Genomic DNA, 22,561 nt, shown 5'->3' with positions numbered 1-22,561 from the left:
CTTAATACTTTCGGGGACCAATTTAGGTGGGCAAGACATATCAGATGACGATGTTAGGTATTGTATTATGAGATGTCACACATTGATGCAACCAAGTGCCACCTGTTTTTCGGTCTTTCTTGCTCACGGAATGGCTATTTATCTTTATATAAATCATTCGATATATCTATCATAATTATTCCTTTGAACTAGGTAATTAATTATGACTTAATTCATTTTGTTATCTAATGTGTAGAAAAGCCCATGGTTGCAAGGGTACACGCTCATGGACTAGCATGCATGTGATTGGCTGCACGCCTCATACAGGCTCCGAAGTCCAAACATGGCAGTCACGTAATGCAATGTAACAGTGTGGCGTTAAATGCACATCTTATATTGGCTTGATCTACATCTCTGCTTGTGTGCAGGCATATATTTAGTCCAATATCAGTTATACACTAGGTAGATCTTGGGTACTTATATATAGACAAGAAATCTAAATATACCTTCCGGCTATATTTTTTAGGTGAGGTCCTAGATTACGACAAATGATATCAGAGTGAATTCAACCCATAGTATATATGGACTAAAGGACAATAAAAAACGAGCCTATCGGGGCTAACCACGGGCCGATCATGGTGCTTATAATTATATGTTTAGTCTCACATTAGCTATGTACTGGATAAATTTTAGATACTTATACAGGATAAAAAAATCCAAATAAAACTTTTCGGGTAGTTTTTTTCGATAGGACAGCAAATTGGACACCAAAGCTACCATGAGTGGGACATTACTTAAATATTTGCTGATACAATCCATAGATTCTATCTGCAACAAACGTAATCATAAAATACGTTGTCTTTGATTAAACTATCGATGTTTGGTGCAGAATCGGAATGCCTACTCCATGAGTGATTGATAAAGTTATTCTCTTATATATCCAACAAAGAATATAGGCTACACATCATTTGGAGCTTCCAAATAATGCACGGTAGTTGAGGATCCCTTTTAGAAACTTCCAAACAAACTAATATGGCAAACTTGATGAAGACCCCATTTACAGTGTTTAGGAAGTGGGTCTCATATTAAATTTATATGCGTTACATGAAGGGAGAGGAAGGACATGTTGAACCCTACCTCTTATGAGTCATCGCTAATTCCTTCTTAGCAGCATCTGCTTTCTCAGTATAGTCCTTAGTTTTTACCACTAAATTTTAATTTCCCACCAAACAAAAAAGAAATTTTAACTCCGTATAGGAATGTCCTCCTTTTTGGAATGGGCATTCAGGGAAGGCCTTTCGCAAAATTTTATCTCTTTTTATGTAATAATTGCACGATCTGATATTGGTAACAAATATCACAGGAACGTGAGAAGAAATTTTTTAAATGATAGGGTGTTATTTGTAAGATGGACTATCAAAATCTACTATAAAGTGCAAACACTAGCTTGCGGAATTGTACAAGCTTCTTCCTTTTCCATTTCATGCACGGCTTCTTCTCATCATCCTATTCCAATCCAATGAAGACCTATGCATCAGAGTTTCCCTCTTGGAGGAAAACAAACCCTGAAAACACCCCAAAAATAGTTCTTTGCCTAACACTGACACTAGTCCTCCTCACCATCTCTCCCCTCTATTTCTTTCCTTTATTAGGCTCATCATTTCCATGGAAGAGTTCTGCCTCTCCACCCCCTTCTCCTTCTTCTCATGGAGACATGGATGATCCAATAAGGAGCGTAGGACTAGCTAAGAGTTGCGATATCTTTAAAGGGGAATGGGTTCCAAATCCTAAAGCACCATACTATACGAATGCGACGTGTTGGGCGATCCATGACCACCAGAACTGTATGAAGTATGGAAGGCCTGACACCGACTTCATGAAGTGGCGATGGAAACCTAATGATTGTGAGCTACCCATCTTCAACCCGGCTCAATTTCTAGAGCTTGTTAGAGGAAAGTCCTTGGCCTTTGTTGGGGACTCAGTTGGAAGAAACCAGATGCAGTCTTTGGTGTGTCTTTTATCTAAGGTAAACCACTCCTATATAAGCAACTCCAATTTTCTTTTTCCCATTCAATTTTTTCTTTCACATCCATTTAGGTTTAATTATTTGCCAAGTACTAAATGTAACATTTTTTAAATGGTCAATACTTCGTTCATGCAACGCTGTACTAGGGCTAATGTGAAGGCAAGTTTGTCCATGATCTTTTCATACACTTCATTAGAGAAATGTTTAAGTAGCACATAAACCTCACATAAAAAACCATGCAACTTTATCCAATGTTTTAGGTTAAAAATTGGTAATATTATTTTTCTAGCACTTGGTCTAAGTTATTCAAATAGATAGTTCTTCCAGTATTATTCTTTCTTGCCCTTCCTCGGCCTCTCCCCTTGCAAGACAAAATTGAATAAAATGATTTTTATTTTAGCAATTCTTCCATCGAATATGATCGATCATGTAGCAACAAAGAATCTCAAAGGCTTTGCCAGGTTCGAAATCGATCCAAGCATGGCTGTGGAGTTTCCTTATGTTTCATCACTGATCAAGATAAAAATTTACATGTCCAACTGAATTTTTATCCATTCATGATTCATATATATAATATGGATGGCATGACTAAACATTCACAGTATAATCAATGCGCCATTGTCATCATTATCCAAACCGGAAATATCCAAACGAATTTCCATATCACATATACCACAATCTTATTGCTTACCTACATTAAATGTTCATGCAATGAATAACCTTTCTAAAGCATAATTCACAATAGTTTGTGAGTGTTTAAACCAAATAAATCTTGTTTCCATATAAATATATATATATCTCAAGAGGTCATATTGTTAATAATTTAAATGGTTTATCATATGGTATCTAGTATTTGTTTTTTTTTTAAGGAAAAAAAAAGAAAAGCTTGAATAAAGAAATTCTCCTTATCTATTGAAAGATGCAAGTAGTGCATTGTCTTGGACCAGCTGCAGTCACGTCGGTTTTGGCCATGTCTCTTGGATTACATTTGTTAAACTTTAGGGCATTTGGTAGGTTGAGTTGAGTTTTCATATTACAATACAAATATATAGAAATTTGGACATCCAGCCTTGGCTTTCGTCTAATTGTGTAGTAGACATTCCAACTATCTTTTAATTATATAACAATAATAGCGGCCTTGCATGCCACTACTAATGGGAGAGCTCTCTAGTATCCTTATCCAACCATTTCCTTACCTAACGTGCATGCGCTACAATCGTAACTAATCACATCAAATATGATAGTGTGTGTCACCAAATTTGGTGGTCCCTTTAAAGAATCATGGATCAAAATATAGGTTAATTCACACCTAATGGAGTTGGGTGGCTTGGTGGCCCCTTTCACAATGTCCAATTCCATTCCCATAGATTTCTTTCATGTGGAGCCCTAGTGAGCTAGCCATTGGAATTTCCAAAACATCGGCTCGTATATGTCATTTTGTAGTAGGGATCGCTTGAATCGGACATTTTAATAAACATGATAATGTAAGATTGGGGAAAGCTAGCAGCCTCATATAATTGTGACAATCGAGCATGGCTTTAGTCCAAGGAATGCACCTCTCTCTTGTTGAGAGGAGGTTTTGATTTAGAATCAACTAATTCTCTAGGTGTATGTCATTTTTAATGAAAGATTCTCCAGGTGCATGCCATTAGCAATTTGTTAGCCATGATGAAGAACAAAAGCTCAAATCAAAATCTAGCAATTTTGGGTCCAAAACAGTAAGATTTAAGTTCAATCAGAGACCAAGTTCAGTCAGGAATGTGGTTCAATCTCTAGCAAGAAAATGAAAAAAGAAAAAGAAAATGGTTTTGATGTCTAAAATCTAAATTTGGTCCAAATATGACCGAAACCGAACCTTACCTTACTCGACTTGCCAAAACGAACAAACCAGATTTCAAAACCTAAACTCAAAGCTAACTCAGCCCACATCTGAGAAACTTAGGCTAGAGTTCACAATAGTCAACCAGGTCTAAACATAAACAACTAATTGTCACAAAAATTAAGACTTTTTCCTAACCATGGTACCACTTAATTATTATTAGCTTAAGCATGCAACACTTTCCACACCGCGAATCCAAATCAGCTCAGCTCATAGAGGTTCAACTAATGCCATCCATTTGTACCCAAATTATTCAAATGGTCTATTTCAAAAGGCTTGGCTGAAAGAATTTGCTTAAGCTTCGTGTAAATCGCCAATAATATACCGGCACATATACATGCTTCCAGATGCAGGAGTTGAAATTATTCTTGAAAATTTCCTCATAATTTTTTTAATAAAAAAATACAAGAATATTGTAACCTACAGGATCGACCATGGTATATTTAAGGATATCCAACTAACTGTAACAAAAAAAAAGAAAAAGAAAAAGAATCAATTACATGAATTAATGTGAAAGATTGTAACTTTCCCTTGCACTTCCTCTTTCATCCACTATTTTCAGGTAACATACTTAGTAGATGTCTCACCTGCAACATCGGACGACAAGTCCAGGCGCTATTTCTACCCCACCCACAACTTCACCCTAGCCAACATCTGGTCGCCATATCTGGTGAAGTCTGAAGATGCTGATCCCAGCGGCCCAAGCCTAAGTGGCCTCTACAACCTCAACTTAGACGAACCCGATGCCAATTGGACGACCAAGATCGAGGAGTTCGACTACGTTATCGTGTCCGCCGGACACTGGTTCTTCCGGCCCACCATGTACTACGAGAAAGACCACCACCTTGTGGGGTGCTTCTACTGCAAAACTGAGAACATCACCGACCTGACCATGTATTATGGCTATCGGAAGGCCTTCAGAACTACGTTCCAAGCCTTGCTGAATCTGGAAGGATATAAAGGCATGACGTTCCTGAGAACTTTTGCTCCGGCCCACTTTGAGAACGGTGAGTGGGACAAGGGAGGGGACTGCGTCCGGAAGAGGCCCTTCGGAAGCAACGAGACGAGGCTGGAGGGGATGAATCTTGAGCTCTATTTGACGCAAGTGGAGGAGTTCAAAGCAGCTGAGAGGGAGGGCAGAGAGAAGGGTCTCAAGTTTAGGCTGTTGGATACTACTGAAGTGATGTTCCTGAGACCGGATGGGCACCCCGGTCGCTATGGCCATCTGCCAAATGCCAATGTTACGTTGTACAACGACTGCGTCCATTGGTGTTTGCCGGGGCCGGTCGACGCCTGGAATGATTTCTTGCTCCATATGTTGAAGATGGAGGGTGGGAGACTCTCCTCAGGGCGAAAGATGAGGATCAGATAGACTTATTCTTTAGAGAGTATTTTTATTGACTCTATAACAATGCCTTTCATTATTGTTTTGTGTGCATGCATGATTGTAATTTTAAGTCATTGTAATCGACGTGCAAGTCACTGCAGAAGCTTCATTCTCGAAATAAAAGTAAATTTGCAGCAAGATCTTTTTTTTAATAGAATTATCAGATAGAAAAGAGGGTTAACTCAGGTGGGGGTAGACCTCACATCAGCTAGTAGAGGGTGAGTGATTATAATCTAACATAGGAGAGTAGGGATTAGGAGATTCACCCAGTGCCCATGTGAGAGCCATATAAGGGAGGAATACGGGACTCCCCTGCAAGATATTGTCCGGTTCCGAAGCCCATACGCGTGCACATGCGCCGCTCAGATCCCTCCTTGATTTTGTTTTTCATCCAAAACGCGTGTGTAGGATTTGGAGATACCCATTTTATATGCCCAGGCTCTGAAACGAGTCTTTCCGATGTGGAACTATTGGGCCTCACATCTAAAGTATAGGAAATCCATTAGTATTCTTTTATGTAAGAAAATATAAAATATATGAATAAATCTATCTCATCCTATCAACTTAAGCTTTTGGGACAAGTGGTGATTTCAACATAGTATCAGCGAGCTTAAGCTTTTGGGACAAGTATTGATTTCAACATTTTAAGACCATGGCACATGAATAAGTGTTTGAATTGATGTACCAGTTTGAAAGGTTTCCTTTCTATTTCAGCATACGCTATGAAGTATTCAAAAGGGGATGGTGTTCTTGTACAATCTATGTACATGAACAGGCATCTAAGATGATGTAGCGGTGTTCCTACATGAAAAGAAAGTGTTCCTAATTCTTGCAATAAGGTCTGAGTCCTCGGTACCCGTCGCAGAACTTTTTCTGTTTCCTTTTAGCACTTGCCTGAATGCTTCTTGTTGCATCTCGTCGGACTTTAGTTTCTTGAAAGATTAGTCAGTCTAATATTGCCTGTTAAGTGAAGTGACATTATTAATGTCATCAATTTTTTTTTTTATTAGTTAAGGCATCAGTTTTATGAGGCCTTTGAGTATACACATCCTCTAGCATTGGACGCCAATATGTTGTAATCTCTAGGATAGCAATACCAATATCTTTCATTAGCGCTAATCCGCTGTGATTTGTTACGAAGGATCGATGTCATCCAATTGGCTGTACTATTGTTGTAAGTATGCTCGATTTTTCTTTTCTTTTTTTTTGTTGATGAAAACGGTAATTCATATTGCTCTAACGTGCGTACATTCTGTCAAATCAAAAAAGAGTAAAGAGTACAAAAAAAACGGAATGTCATCTGCAGATGTCCACAGGAACTCCTCGGTGTGCCGCGTGACGAAGGTGGCGACTCAGTCTGCTGCCCTGTTCGCCTTCCGAAATACATGTGCTGCCTGAAATACATCCATCTTCTAAACCAGTGTACGGGTCTTACAAATGAGAGGGTGGCCATCACCATACATGTTCGCTCCCCATATCTAGTCGATCACTATGGAAGAATCCTTCTTGAGGCATACCCATTCGGCACCAAGTACCCGCCTCACATAGGATATACTCTCCCAAGTTGTCCACAACTCTGTCCCAACAACTGTGAGTCCTGGCGTACGACGCCCACCAGCCGCCATCAACCTACCAGAATGGTCTCTGATCGCAAAATCTACACCTCCCACCATCTCGTCCACGGATACACTACCGTCAAAGTTCACTTTGAGATGACCAAAGGGTGGGGGTACCTAAGAAACAAGGGTGAACCTGGACGCTGAAACAGCGGAAAGAGTACCCCAAATATTTCTGGCCATCCAAGAAGATAACAAAGCGGCTGCTGAAGAGACCTCCCCTACATGGAGCATAGCTTTCTTCATGCAGCTGATTGAGTTTACAACCTTAACCCAATTTGACTCTAGCTCACCAAATAAACTTGTCTCACCTGAACCCTAACCCAACCCTACAAATTCTAATCCAAACATAGGTCAAGTCATTCGTGTGAAAACGTGTGGACTGATTCGAGTTAAATTGGAGAGACAGAAAAAGAACATGAAAAATTTTGAGTCTGACTCTAGTTTGGGTGAGTTTGCCTTGAAACAAAGCCAAGTAGCCCTGCCTTGCATCTTTCTTTCTGCATCGCAAGGAAGGGAGAGAGAGAGAGAGGAAGAGCGGGAGAGAGATGGCGGGTCTGTTGGCGTGGGCGGCGGACGTGGTGGGAGGGAGCGGGCAGGGCGGGGAGGAGGAGGAGGAGGAGGAGCGGCTGCCTGTGGTCTTCACGCCGGAGCAGCAGCAGTACGCGCTGGAGCTGGACCAGAAGGCGGCCTCCCTGAGGCGCTCGATCCAGGATCTACGGCTCCGGATACCCCCCGCACACATCTCCCAGCGCCTCCCCCACCTCCACGCCCACACCCTCGCCTCCAACGCCGCCCTCGCCCTCCAACTCAACTCCCACTCCGCCACCCGAGAACAGGTATGTCTGATCCCTCCTCCGTCCATTCCCCAAATCAATTTATATACCATACAAAATTCCATTTAATTCCATCCCCCCTTTTCAATTTCGTGTATACTCTGTTGCATTTGTAGGGATCGCGTGAAATCTATGCACGCCTGTCTTTCGTTAAATTTCTTTATTTGGGTTTTGGGGCATTGGATCGGACAACATCAGATCTCTCTCTCCCTCTCTGTGTGTGTGAGTGATTAGTTGATAAAATTATGTTATTCAAAGAATTCTCAAGAACGCTTCGAAAAGATTATTCTTTAAGTGAAAAGGAAAGACCAAACTGAATCTTATGCGGGAAATAAAATCAGCAATTGTTCTGCCATATCAATCTTTTGCATTTATTCAGATTCATTCATTTTGATTACGGCTTCTTATTCTGCGTTGCGTGTTCGTTTTTGTTGCTATAGTTTGCATCCGGACCGGTTGCCTAGAACTTGTCGTGAAGCTGCTGGCTTCTTTTGTTTCTTTTTTCCCCCATACCTTCTTGTTTTATGTACCTAATCTAACATTGAGATTTTCCGTAGGCACAATTAAGAGCTGCCACTCTGCAAGAAGAAAATGCTGCATATGAAAAGGCTATATCAAACTGCCAGAAGAAAATTCAGGAGAAGTTGCATGAGGCTGACCTACTTCAGAGTAAACTGAGGGTCAGAAGTTATCGCTTCCAAGCCATTTCTCTTTATTTCTTCCTGCATTAGCGGTGTTGACTTCTGGAGGTTTTAAGTTCATATCAATTTTTTCGACTGTAATTTTAAAATTTCGCTAAATATAAATTCCTTCATGCAGTGCTTTTCCTTTTGCCTTTCTGATATGCCCATGTTCCTTCAAGTTTATCCTTTCCTGAGAATTCAATGAGCATAACTCAACAAATGCTCGTCACCTACAAGAATTTAAAAGTTTCTCAACTGACTATCAAATGGTTGTTTTTTTTTTCCATTTTGTTTTATTTTCACATTAATTTTCTTTGATAGGCAATTTTTATTTTTCACTTGCAAATATTATTGCTAAAGATGTTTGGTTGCAGGAAATGGACCTAATCGAGAAGGATTTAAAGGCTGAGCTGGAAAGGGCACTTGCGGCAAAGGAAATCGATCAACCTGAAGCATTAACTGCTGATTCTAATAGTACAGAAAATTTACATTTGGAGAAGGGATCATCAGACAGTGTCAAATTAGAAGAATTAGAGGAAAAGAAAAGAGAGTTGGTCTGTTCCATTCTTCATATCAATTAATAACGTCAACTGGCATTTTGGATGACACTGTTACTCTTCATCTTTACTGTCAGAATTTAATGGAAGAAAGGGTCCAGAGATTGGAGAATGAGTGGTCACTAGTTCAACAAGAGTCAATCAAGCAGCCTTCACCAGGTACTTTGAATCATCAGTTTACATCAAAGATTTCTTTTTGATGCTTTGTGGGTTGCCTACATGCTGCTCTGGTAGTTTAGTCTAATAAGAGCACCATATACACCATGTAGAAAACGGCATTCAGATAGTTCACCATCAATCACATTATGGAAGGACAATCATGAAGGAGGCTGTTTTCTTGATTAGACAAACAAGAAATTAGAGCTGAAAATACATGGATTTAATTGACTTGGAAGCATTAAATAGAGTACCAAATACATAATATGGTTGGGTCAAGGAACTGAGTTATGTCTAAAGAAATCTGTGAGTTTTAAAAGCTACTGTCCTGAGATAAGCAATTTCTGAAAATGATATGCTTAGTGTTAATATAAATGAGAATGAGGTCCCGCCAAAATTGATAGCCAAAGATATCTCCATATGATCTTTTTGCTATCAGGGATTGATTGTGCAAAATGATGGGACATATATAGTCTAATTAGGGCAGGAGGGTTGAAATTGAGAGAAGGATTGGAGTTTGTGATTCCTATATCAAGTTTCGAATACAATCTTTCAAGTATAGACTAAATTATGATATCATTTTCTTTCTCCTACGAGAGGGTGAATGAGACCACAAGCATTTGTGAAATTCATCAGTGACTCCAGACATGGCCGTAAGGCCCACAAGCATGTGGCAGGGCGAATAATGAACCAAGCTGTTCATGAACAGCTTGTCCTTGGCTCAAAAACAACCTCTGTTGAGCTCATTCTATTAGGAAACAAGCCAAGCTCAAACTGCATTTAGAGCTTGGCTCATAAATAAGCAGATCTTGAACACTTTGGGCTTGCAAAATAGAAGCTCTCGCTCGGTCAATAACAAGCTCCTTCAGTTAACGAAGAAGCCAAGCTTGAAAATCTGTCGTTAAGTTGGGCTCAGGTTCGAGTACCCTTTCATATGATGAGCTGATTCGAAGCAGCGCAATGCTCAGCCTTACTCACAACAAATGTGGTGGCAGACTTCTGCTTCTTATTTGACATGGATTATCTATCACTGAATACAAGTTTATTATTTCTTTCTTTACTGATTCCAATTTTGAACTTTATTTCTGTTATAAAAAAGGACATATTTAATGAGTATGCTTATGTTTATATTTATGCTGAATGATAAAAGTTAAGAATACTTTATAAATTAGATAGGCATAATGGTGGAATGTTGGATGATCTGTGCTTTGAAATTTTTTTGCAGCTTCTTTAATAATTTAAATTATTTTCTTAACTTTTAGCTATCACCATCTAAATGCTCGCTCTGCATTCTCAAGGTTTAATTCTGAAACTTCTTGTGGGAATTTCCGATCATTTATGTAAGTGAAAGAGACTGAGTTCTTTTGGGTAATGATTATCGACCCAAATGTGAATGCTTTCTCTCTCTTCTCTAGTTATACACCAAAGACACATCTATCTGATATTATGGTTAAGTTCAGCAGACAACCTTCAGTGTTTCATGTTTGCTTGCATTCAAGGCTGTGTTTTAAGCAACAGACATGAGTTTAGAACCTGGTGAGTGAACTTACAAATCTTGTGGGATGGCTCTCAATATTTGGTCTTAGTTTTTTCACATACACAAGTTAGAACTGCATGTAAAATCTGATGAATTTCAAAATTTCAAGGTGCACACAGGTACATACTTGCCACGCTTTGTCCATTTGCATTATATTTTATTTAACTCTAATTTGTACATGTCACTTTGTCATGCAAATTTGGACCTCCTTGTCAAGATATCTGCTTAACACTACAATTTTGAATTTCTACCCCTTGATCTTCTTGAGAATGAGGATGTATCAATTACATCTGGGCAGATGAAGAGAGGTGTTTCTAGAATGTTATATGATTGATACATGCTTTTGAGAACCACCGGATACAGTAGCAAGGCCTATGATTTTATATGGTTCAGAAAATCCACGCACACTTGATAAAGGCTTGCAGTCTTACCAAGAGAAGATAAAAGAAATGTAGATGAAAGAAGGTGGCAGACGTATGGTAATATTAGGAAGAATATGGTGATGAACAACAAGGTAAAATCTGGTGCAATAGTTACACCAATTGAGGACAAAGAGATGGAGAACTGTTAGAGATGGTTTGCGCATATTCAATGAAGATCCGAGGAGGCTTTTTCAGTAGAGTGGCTAAGATTTGAGTCAGAGAGAGAGAGAAGGGAAACACCCAGGATAACATGGATGGCAGTAGTGAAAATTTGATAGGAAAAAACTTGCACTGTAACCACTAGGGGACATGTTCGTCCAAGGAGTTTAAAGCCAATACCATGTTGCTTGGGGTAAGGCTTGAGGGATATGGTAATGTTCACATTAGTGATGCTAATATGAAATCCACTGCTTGCTCTCAAACTTTATACCTATCAGACATAGGCATTGCGATATTGATTCTGGCAAATAATTTGCTTATTCATATCGGCATCCCCTTGTCCTGTAGCCCAATATATGAATGCCTACAATTGTATGCATGCTTTTACTTATATTAGTTCTGCTGGTATAAACCAATATATTACATATACATTATTCTTTTATATCCAGCTCAAAGGGAGAAACTATTGGAGAAGCAGCTTCATAGCCTGATTGAACAATTGACTGCAAAGCAAGTCAGTGACTCTCTTTCTAGCCACAACTGTGTAGTATTATCAAATTTTCTTGCTCACTTGTACATCCCTTTTATTTTATAGGCACAAGCAGAAGGCCTGGTTGGTGAGATACGGGACAGAGAAAAGAAATTGGAGAGATTGGATGGATTGCGGAGAAAACTTGGCAGTGGAAGCTTCGATGTGAATGCTACAAGGAACCGGTTTGCGAGAGGCTTTGCAAGATCAGGAACTTCTGCAGACTATACCATCGAGGCCCACCGGAGACCTTTTCACACCACAGGTAGAGTAGAAAGCCAGCAGAAGTTCATGCTTCTAAGGTCTGCTTTTGTTCTGTATATTCTAGCCCTTCATGTCATTGTCTTCATAAAGATCTCATTTTGAGTTTGCGTTTAGATGATTTTCTTTTCAATGTCATACTATATGACTTATGGTGATCGCGGATAGCATCTATTTTTTTGTACATCACCAAATAATGTGGCGACAGTGTTGAAAGTAGAAAAGACGTTTTTGTTCCCCTTGAAGTATAATGGAAATTTCGTTGGTGTTTATAAACTCTGGTTGGGAGGATGTGTTCCTTTTGTTTGAGCCCTGAGAAACAATCTCTCACATTCTGGACTTCCTCTTGAAAAAGTGCAGCAGGAAAGGTAGCGAGAAGCAACAGGCGAGGAGCCACGTTTGCCCCGCGGGCTGAGAATTCTGACGACAGAGGCCTTTAGCGGTGTTTTGCTGGAGCATGATCCTAGAGCATTATTACCAACTATAAGATCAATACTAAATAACATTAATATTGTACACCAAAAAAAATCATTAATATTATTATACTATAATATAATATTATATAATATTATATTATTATATTTTGTAATGCAATCGTATTAATACTACTATAAATATTAATATTGGTATAAGAATATTATGGGATTTTGGTATGTGAGTCCTTCCTTGTCTTTAATCTATCCCCAAAATGGTCCCCTTTTTTTTCAAAAGTATATGTAGCACTTTTTTTTGGTTATTAGGACAATTATTCCCTACATTTCGGCTAATTATTGATTTGATCAATCGCCATCTCTTGACTAATGATCATGCTTTAGTTTTCCTAATATTATATCACAAACTACTTGGATGGATGATTCATTCATTTATTTTCTTTTCTTTAAAGAAAAAAAATATAAAGACGATGATGTAATCTCATCAGATGCCGAACAAGGGATGTAGGAACGAAATTAGCAAACAGAATGCTGCACACCTGATATTCACAACTGGCCATGGAATGCATCTAGAGAGAGGATGAACAAACCAAAAATCAAGATCCCATGGTTACATAAATGTGACAAATATTAATTATGTCATCATTAAGATTATTAACTCCAATGAATCTAATAAGCGTATATCAATGAGCAAACGTAAAAGATGTAGGTCACAATTTGATCCGTTGGATGACATAATTTCACCGTCCATAATATCAGTAGCCTATAATTTAACAATGTAGAATGCAATAGTAGTAGCAAATAATTTCTCTACCATAATTCGATATTGCACATAGACACAAAAATAAACTTCGAACATAGTTACAGTCGTCTCCAGATCAATATTCCAAATCAGTGAAAATAGGAAATTAAGAGACACTTGTCAACTACCGCACGTAAACATGGAAAATTGTCACTTTTACATATGCAGCCCTACTTAGGTGCAGAAGAAATTAGGGTTTGTACGGTTGCCTCTATTTCTAGATACAATTACAACTAGACATGCTGTTTATTGGACTTGCGTGCATCCGAAAATTGCAATTGCAGTTCCTGTATTCGGTTGTTTTGATAAAAAGGTATAATTATCCTACAACAAACATGATAAGATTACCTCCACTTATAGTATAAATGGACCTTTTGAGACCCGCCAGCGCCCACATGATGTAGATTAAATATTGATGGATTAGTATCTTCCAATGTAGGGACGAACATGGATAAGATAACATTTGTCTGAATTCATTTTCGTATTCAAATATATCCAGATATAGATAAAAATTTGAGCATCCGATTAACATTAAAAATGGATATGATATAGATAGACAACTATTCGATCCGTATTCGAATATTCAGTTTCATTTATAATCTTATTTAATTTTTTAGGACGCTAATGAACTTTTAAAAGAATAAATGATCATTATTAACATACAATTAATTTGATTTAGCACCCACTCTTTAATCAACCGATTCATATCGGTATTTATATCCATACTTTCGGTATCCAATTTATATCCGTATTTATTTAAAATAAATATGTATATGAATTCTTGCATCCGACTAACATCCATATCTGTATCTGTATTGGTCAAAGAAAACAAGTATAGATATGCATATGCTATCCGATCCGTATCCGATCCGATTTCAGTCCTACTCTGATGACAGTAACAGGCATAGGTACGATAATGAGGAACCATTTGGGTAGACCTCTTAGTGCCAAAGGTATGCCTCTCCTTGCTCTAGCCCCCCTCGTTGCCCACTTCTTGAGTTCTACCAAACCATGACTCAGTAAAAACATGAAACCAAACCAAAAAAAAAAAAAGCAATTCTCTTGAAGATCACTCTAGTAAAACTTAAAGCATCAGCAGCAATTCTCGGTGAAGGTTATCTGATAGTACAGTAAAGTGGCCTCAAATCTCTTATGCATGGCATAGGACCACCTCTACCAACCAATCGTCTCCGGCTCACGCATGCAAGTATTGATTCCGATTGTATCATACGCCATCAAGACAGCAAAACAGTCCAATTGTGAATATCTCAAATCATGAAGTCCAGCAGTGTTGTTTCACAAAGTAGTGGTTCCAAACGCGCCTGGCATCAAAGCCAACAGAGCAATTATTTCTGTCCAGTCGAGGAAAACAAAGTGGTTCCCTAGAACTCCAAAGAGATGTGGACAAACAGTAGATTTTTTCCCAAAAATAATCATTTCAGTTATGATTCTCAGATATGGAATTTTGGTACCAAAACAAGCATAGTGTGGCTGCTCAATGTTCAAAATATTTGCCAGGGTTCATCCTTAAAGTGATGGGTCCAAAAAAAGATGTAAACAACTGAAAATTAGATGTTACAGAGCATGGAAAATATGCTGTCCTCAGGGAAATTTTTTCCACAAATACTGCTCTCCAATGGCAGAATCAGGAGGGGGGCGAGGAGCTCAATTGCCCCCACTACTATTGTTGAATTTATCTAAGGTGGTTCATATTTGCCTAAAATTTAGTAATTTAAGAAGTGGGCAGTTATAGTTGAGTTTTTAGGCGTATTTTGTCCTAGAAGCCTTGTGCCTTGGGATCTCCCTCACCTCCAGACCAACTGCCCTGCAAATCTATGATGCATCCTCATATATTCATTTCAAAACTAAAAACAAAATGATTTTAATGCGAGGCTTAAGCAAGTAGGTAAAAGAAAAGCTTTTTTAATCGAAAGTAGGATAAAGAGGAGGAAGACGCTAAGAGAAGTGAAGCGACAAAATTATGATTAAGTATTTACCTTCTCCACCGTTGAAACGGAAACCCAAACTATTTTCCCCTTTCTTATTATTGTCCCAAGTCCTCACTAATAGCAAGTAGTAGTAACAGTAGCCTTCTGAAGTATTCCTTTCTCGTGTAAGTTTTTGGACTTGCTCTATGTTCTGATAAATGGATGCGCATGACATAGGAACTTTTTTTTGTTTAAACAATATCTTGTTTGCATATATTAAATTTATAACAAATTGACATTATTATGTTAGTTCATTTGGTTATTCATAAAGTAATAAGTATTACTATTGCCGCCACCCCCCTCCCAACCATAATCCTGTGCCCACCACTGGTGCTCTCAAAGTGGGCCTCTTCACCTTTTAGCACTCCACCTTGTACAGAAAAAGATAAGATGCATACGTGCCATGATACTTGACATGCTGGATATCAACATAAGAAGAGCCCTCTCAATCCTGTGAGCCAGAAATTGGTTATCAATGTAGCCAAATACAATTCAGGCTCAAACCTGAAGCGAACATATTCCATGATACCGGGGCTACATCGATCCTGATTGGTTTGCTTTGCACTGCAGATGCATTTAGGTCATGCTGCAGGAATGCTAAGGTGCTGCAATGGATTGACCTCAAAATGACTTGCTTAGTGATGAGGAAGCATGCATCTGAGAGTCACACAAGTTGCAATGTCAACTTTATTCAGCTCAACCAAAATCTAACAAAAGGCAAGTTTTCAACTGGTGACTTCATATGCACATTGCAACATTTTAATCAGTCAACTGAGTAGTTATGAAGGCAGCAAAAAAATTACTTTGATAAATGCTTATTTTGGAACACCAAAAATATGGTAGGTACCATCTAAACTCCAAGGTCCGCTGGGTATCAACTCAAACATATCAGCCAAATTATAAGGAGTCACATATCCATAGGGTGCAAAAGCTTTAGTTGTTTCTACATAATCATTAATAGCCAAATTTTATAACAAGGTTTCAGCATTCAATCCTAATTCTATGTTTCCAATCATTTGCCAACAGTTTTGTCCCCCAACAAGTAAGCAATAACCAAAATGTGAATAAGATCAGCTTTCGATAATTCATCCATCTGTATGGCTTATTGTCGTATAATTCAATCGATCAGTATTTCTTTTTTCACAAGATACGAAAGAAGACCCTTTGGCAATATTATTAGAATGTTGAAGTCTATTTCCAGCTCATGCTACAAATATCTTATATGCTGGATGCTATTGGGGCTACAATACGTCCATAACCTGAAGCATTAAAAACAAGTTGAAGTGACGCTGTGGCGCTTCTGCAAATGTGGACAAAGTTGGAGTGCCCCATCAAAATGGAAATACATAACTCAAAAAACTCCACCGTAGTTCTATTGCAAAAAATATAAGAAATACAGACGTACAAAATAATAAGGCAGCATTAAGTATGACAAACGTTGACCATGAGCTCATTTACACAAACTAATTAAGGATGTTGGATAGTGCGTAATGAGAGATAACAAGTTAAATACACAAACTTAAGCTATTAACATTCCAAACAAGTAAAAGAAAGTTCAATACATATCTGACAGTCTCCATTAAAGGACCATACAAGAGTCCTAAGATGTATATCACATGCTGCAAATGGTGATATGTGAAGTGGAATAAATTTTGCATTATTCTGTTTCCAAAGAAAAGGACATTCTATACAGGTATGATAGTCATTATGGATCTAAGGGCATATCATAGAATTAGAATAATCAAAACAGCTTCGCCAAATCACAAGAATTTGATTCGCAGGCATATACCAAATTTGCTTGGTTGGTAATAGACTTGAAAATGAAAAGTATAATTATGACCAAGCGTTGGCCAATACAATATCAAAAGATGGTTCTTCAAAATGACTTGAGCTACTATTTTCATGATGAAATCAATCATATGCAAGGAAGCTACATATCACTTCGAGTCTCTTTGCAACCCAGCTTAAGCTAATATCAGTGAGATATGATTGCACTTATCCATGGAAATTGCAAGCTGACAATTTTTTTAAGAGATTCAAGCTGTCTAAAGTACCGGAGCAAAGAATTTGCAAAACATCGATGCACGTGAGAAAGGTTTGACCCTAGGTAGGAAGTAAACTGTAATTTTTTTTAAAAAAAACAGGGAGACCAAAATATAAAATGAATTACATTCATTTATATTAAAAGTGCAAGTGAAACTTTCTGCACACAAGCTAAATGAAGCAGGAATGCCAAAGGTAAACTAGAAACGCATTTAACATGGAAAAGTTAAAGATACTACCATTCCAATCTCTAATCCTTATAACAGTCAATAACAAAATTCATTTGCAAATGTTCCTTTCACAGGGTGTGGAATTGGTATATGCGAGATTTTGACTACATTTAGACGAAAACCTTCATCCGATAAAAACTCTTTCTGCATGCACAGCTTTATTTTCATGGTTCTCTATCAATTTTCCGTTCCTTACCGGTCAAATAAGAACCACAGTTAGTTCACAATCAACCAAATGATTCATAACATTGACTTAATTATTGTCTTTTTTGTATAATATAGACATTCTAAATCTCCATTTGCTCATTTACATAAGTTCTTAGAACCAGAGTACAAGCAAATAAAGAAGGATTTGCCTGATGATTCAAACAAATTCAAGATCATCTGATGATGTATAAAAACAGGGTATACATCAACCTTATGGGAGCTAAATGTTTGGTTAGAATCATGATATATAAGAAATTCTCTTAGAGCCAGGCAACTATAGAAGTTTCACAAAGCTCTCAACCTGCAAAATAAGATGTCTTAGATCGCAATTCCGGATGTTTCAAGAAACCAACCCTTATATGATCATTTTGAACTTGATTTACAACCTTGCTCAAAACAAACCTGAAATATTTTCTATTATGGAGATAAACCCAGCAGATCTCAGCATTAAAATACAACTACAAATAAAAAACAAAAGAGGTGGTAGATAAACATGTAAGTCACAAAAATTAATTATGCATACTATTTACAAGCACCCAATTTTGGAAAGGTCAGAGCAAACCTTCTGAATTTGGATTTTTTTTTCTCCAATTTTCAATTTTGTCAATTAGATCGTTATCTTAGAAATAGACGTAAAGTCTTGGTTTGTGGAGATCAAAATGAAAATTTTACAACACATCAAACTGCTCATCAAGCAAAGAAGCTCACAGAACTAAACAGAGAAGCATATAGCAATCTCTTAGATAAAGTGTCCTAACAAGACAACAATGTTATACAATGAAAGGTTACTTGACAAAGTTTCTGGATTGTATCTTGGCCATCTCACTGGATGACCGGAGCCAAGTTGTACCAATATCTCGGTTTATGTCAGTGAAGATGGAAGGCTGCAAAAATTCGCAAAGTAGCAAGACATTCCTAGTGCTTGGCCAATATATGAAAACTGGGATTAACTATATTTAAAGCATTGGCTTTAACTTTTTATTAATTTAAAATCCCATTTAACATTGTTGCTCCCAAAAGATTAAAAAAATCAAGGCCAATATGTTCAGTATCAGCCAATGTCAACTCAGGACATGTTTCTTTACATCAGTTGAGATAGCAAGGGCAGGCAAGTTTCCAATACCAATAGGAACCAATTTCTAGGCCAAGATGAAAACATTTCGGACTGAAGGTAAGAAAAGGCATCCAAAGAAAATACAAAGAGTGCATGTTCAAACCTGGTAGAGATGTCAGCTCTAAGGTGGCTAACAAAAAGAAAGCAAATACCACGTCATTTTCATCAAAACATAAGAAATATTATAAAAAAAATTGACACCTTATAAAACTATTGAACTGGTTTATCTTTCTTGCTTCGCATATATATTCTTTTTTTTTTTTTGGTGAAATTCGCATATAGATTCTTTCAATAATGTAAGTTCTAGTGCTAGGCTGAGTACGAGTAACATACTGGTATAGTATTGTATGATACAATATTCTTCATATCTGCACATGGTACAATGTTGGAGTCAGCAAAGCACTCATACCATGTGTTGGTAAGGGGGTGTACCAAGCCCCAGAATTGGACCAAAAATGGTACCATACCAGGCAAATGGGTTACACCCGATACCACCCAGCACATTTCAGTCCTTAAAACACTGATTTTTTAATTGATGAATATTACAAGAACTCATTTTTATTTCTTTATTCACTAATATGACATGAGAAGTTGGCCCTTAGCTACCAGAAGTGGGTTCAAGTGTAGGGATGAGTTTCCATGAAGATTTTGGAGCAGGTGCGCTGTCCTAAGAAAAGAATTCTTGCTAGTATTAGACAAATATACATATGCAACTCACTTCATGCAGATCCATGTACAGATAATGTGTATTTAGATGGATACTGAAGAATATAAAGACATTTAAGGTATATACCACCATCCCTATATGTCGTTATGTATGGATTTGGGAACTTCATCTCTAGCAACTATCAAATTAGTCATATGATGATTATACTTGCATGAATCATATTGAGGTAATAGGATAATATACCAAATAAAAGGCATGAGATTTGTTGGATTATGCTTATGGTTACCAAGTAGTATTATTTTAGGAATGTGAGGTTTGGCTTGTGATCTGATGGCACTAAGGAACTTGAGGAAATAATGTTGTTAACTTCTTGAATTACTTAATTGCAGAAGATATTTCAGTAATAATCATAATGAACAACAATTGTCCTTTCTGTACAGAACAGCTTAGATTTCATAATATATTTATTGGCACAAAAAAAAAAGAGCATTAAATAAATTTCTGAACAATGGGAGTCAGTAGCAGCCATAAATACAGAGCATCTCTGAATCACCTGAACCACCAATTATTTAGGTACATTGCATCTATATACAGCAGAGATATAGATATCTTACCATACAGAGCAAAACCTGACAAAGAAAAATCATTTTGCCAACAGGATCCCTTATTCCTGCCAATGATGGATGACAAATAAATAAAAGAGTTAAAAAAAAAAAACATCATCTCACAATTTGTATTGCTTGATTCATGATCAGGACTCCCACTCTTATGATCGATCGATTAAGAGAACAGGAATTTTCAAACAACACAACGTACCATCGTATTACAACGAAGTTTACCATCACATTCTTGACCTTCTTGACTCCGTAATCATACATCATGAACCATGCTTCATCTTACCCATAACATCATCTTACCATAAGCACCCTACCATCCATCCATCCCCTTAAAAATCTTTTCTTTCACCACTTGACATGCCAGATTCAATATTATCAAGTTATTTCTATAGTCAAATCTACAATTACCAGATCAAAATCTGCATCAAGTGGGAACCCTAAGAGCCTAATAGCTTTGCGACGCTACAAATTTCCTTTTCCCAATCCCAATCGTCTATCTACTAAGATGATCCGATGTTGAATCCGCCGTAATTGCAACCAATCAATCAGCGGACCGATCTGGCTTGAGAAATACCAACTTCTTTTTCCCAACAAGGAAGTATAACTAGAACTAGAGTAAAATGGCGCGAGAAAAAGAAGCCCTAGTAAAAGAAAATGAGGGGAGATTGGGCGTTGGGAGTGTGGGGGGGATGTGAGAGCCGGATGCAGAGGTTTATCGACCGATTCCCGCTTTGTAGCACCCTCGACTCCTTCCTTTTCTTGCTTTCTTGACGTCACACCCCATCCACCAAATCACCAACTCACAAGGCCGGGAAGAGATCGATAAACCGCTGCGTCCAGAAATCCCATAAAAAGAGAAAGAGAGAAGAAATAGGGATCAGACCCGAAGCCTGAATCACTTACTCTGGATAGTACGAGGATCGATTCACCGGAGGAGAGAGGTTGATGGGAGAGGACGGAAGCCGGAATGGGGGGGAAACGAGGATGAGAAAAAAAAAGAGGAAGAGCCCCGGAGAGGGCAGAGATTTCCTACAAACCGAGAAGAGGAGAGCCCTCAGATGATAGCAGGCGGGTGACGAGATGGGGGATGGGGCTGGCTATGAGCTCAGCATGACCTACGCCCAAGCGGATGAGCTTATTATTATATAGTGGAGCTCGGATTCCATTTTACTATGATACCTCTTTTGATGCCAAGGTATAGGATAGGGCTTAGACAAACAAAAATCCCTTGATCCACGCATCAAATGGCATCTCACCATGTTCCCTAATTTTACCACGTATCCTATAGGACTTATTATAAAGTTTGGAAATCGAAAAGCTAAGATGAGGCCAGATGACTCATACTAATAAAGTTTTATCTTGTAACTTACGAAAAAAATAATACAATAGTATCGTCGTAGAATAATGTGAAAGACGAGCAGTACTCTTAATAAAAAGTGATTCTTTATTACCGATAATTCATCGGTATTGGGGCTGCACATGGGAGCAAATCTCGACATTAAAATGAAATTTTGTTTGAAAGATCATGAATCGAGTTTCTCAAATGCAAAGAACAACAACCAAGTGCTCAATATTTACTTCAAATGTATGCAAATGTATACTAGCAAATAAGTTCATACATATTTTTTTTTTTGGTACAACAGCAGCTCATACACAATGAGTATGGATGCGGCCAATAAAATCGGAAAACAGAAAACTGAGGCAGTGGCTACATCCGTAATTCTATCAAGAGACCCTTTCAAGCCTCTATTTGCAGTTTTGTTAAAGGTGTATGTTCCTGCATGCTGGGTAGAGAAACTGAGAACAGGATTTTTGGCCGGCACTTCTTGATTCATATCAGTGCTCGGGTTTTACATGGAACTGGGACCAAAACGTATCTATCAAAATTGCTTTTTTTTTTTGTTTTTTTGCCATGTTCATGTACAACTACCTATGTAGCACCGATCAACAAGTTGATATGGGCCGTTGGACCATCAATATCTCTTCATACTGTGGCCTCCAGACTGAACAGTGGTGGTTGGTGTGGTCGTCCATCAAACTCGGTGAATACCATAATGGCATCTCCACATAGCTAGGAAGAGGGTCAGGTTTGAGTTGGATCCGACTTCAGAGCAGCACTGACTACATTGAGCAGTCATTCATTGGATGCATGGCATGTATAGGTGCATGAACTGGGGTATGTACTCCTTGCACAGTTTATTATAAAATGGAATAGTGGCCCACAACTTAGGTCCAAGCATCAATGTGCTATACCTAAGATTTGAACCTTGGACCTCCAAAAGCCAAATTCTCATAGAAAAGTGCCAACCAACTACATTAAAAAAAAGTGCTGTACAATTGCTGTATGGAAATATTATAAAATTCTCCTCTCAGTCAATTAGTGAGGTAGTTGCTCTGCTGAGAGAACCAAGTCTAGTAATTAGCTGGCTGGTTTT

The 22,561-nt window shown here is 38.0% G+C and overlaps 2 protein-coding genes and 1 long non-coding RNA gene across 3 annotated transcripts; 2 read left to right on the top strand and 1 right to left on the bottom strand.

Annotated features, from left to right (window-relative positions):
* Positions 1 to 1,445: 1,445 nt before the first annotated feature.
* Positions 1,446 to 5,409, top strand: LOC103702447 (protein trichome birefringence-like 19). Its single transcript, XM_008784885.3, has 2 exons — positions 1,446 to 2,005; positions 4,447 to 5,409. Exons 1-2 carry the CDS (start codon positions 1,463 to 1,465, stop codon positions 5,254 to 5,256), a joined length of 1,353 nt encoding a protein of 450 aa, XP_008783107.3. The 5' UTR covers positions 1,446 to 1,462; the 3' UTR covers positions 5,257 to 5,409.
* A 1,999-nt stretch (positions 5,410 to 7,408) lies between these two features.
* Positions 7,409 to 12,303, top strand: LOC103702414 (cingulin). Its single transcript, XM_008784853.3, has 6 exons — positions 7,409 to 7,726; positions 8,281 to 8,403; positions 8,781 to 8,960; positions 9,041 to 9,122; positions 11,687 to 11,751; positions 11,833 to 12,303. The coding sequence occupies exons 1-6, from the start codon at positions 7,436 to 7,438 to the stop codon at positions 12,130 to 12,132; spliced, it is 1,041 nt and encodes a 346-aa protein (XP_008783075.2). The 5' UTR covers positions 7,409 to 7,435; the 3' UTR covers positions 12,133 to 12,303.
* Positions 12,304 to 16,298: 3,995 nt separating this feature from the next.
* Positions 16,299 to 21,256, bottom strand: LOC113463524. The gene is made up of 2 exons (XR_003387878.2): positions 21,030 to 21,256; positions 16,299 to 20,179 (listed from the first exon to the last, which is right to left on the bottom strand). It is a non-coding gene; the product is annotated as an uncharacterized LOC113463524 (long non-coding RNA).
* Positions 21,257 to 22,561: the final 1,305 nt, after the last annotated feature.

This window comes from Phoenix dactylifera, chromosome 7 (genome assembly GCF_009389715.1).
Source record: "Phoenix dactylifera cultivar Barhee BC4 chromosome 7, palm_55x_up_171113_PBpolish2nd_filt_p, whole genome shotgun sequence".
Taxonomy (NCBI): Eukaryota; Viridiplantae; Streptophyta; class Magnoliopsida; order Arecales; family Arecaceae; genus Phoenix; species Phoenix dactylifera.
This window is presented reverse-complemented; position numbering and strand designations above follow the sequence as displayed.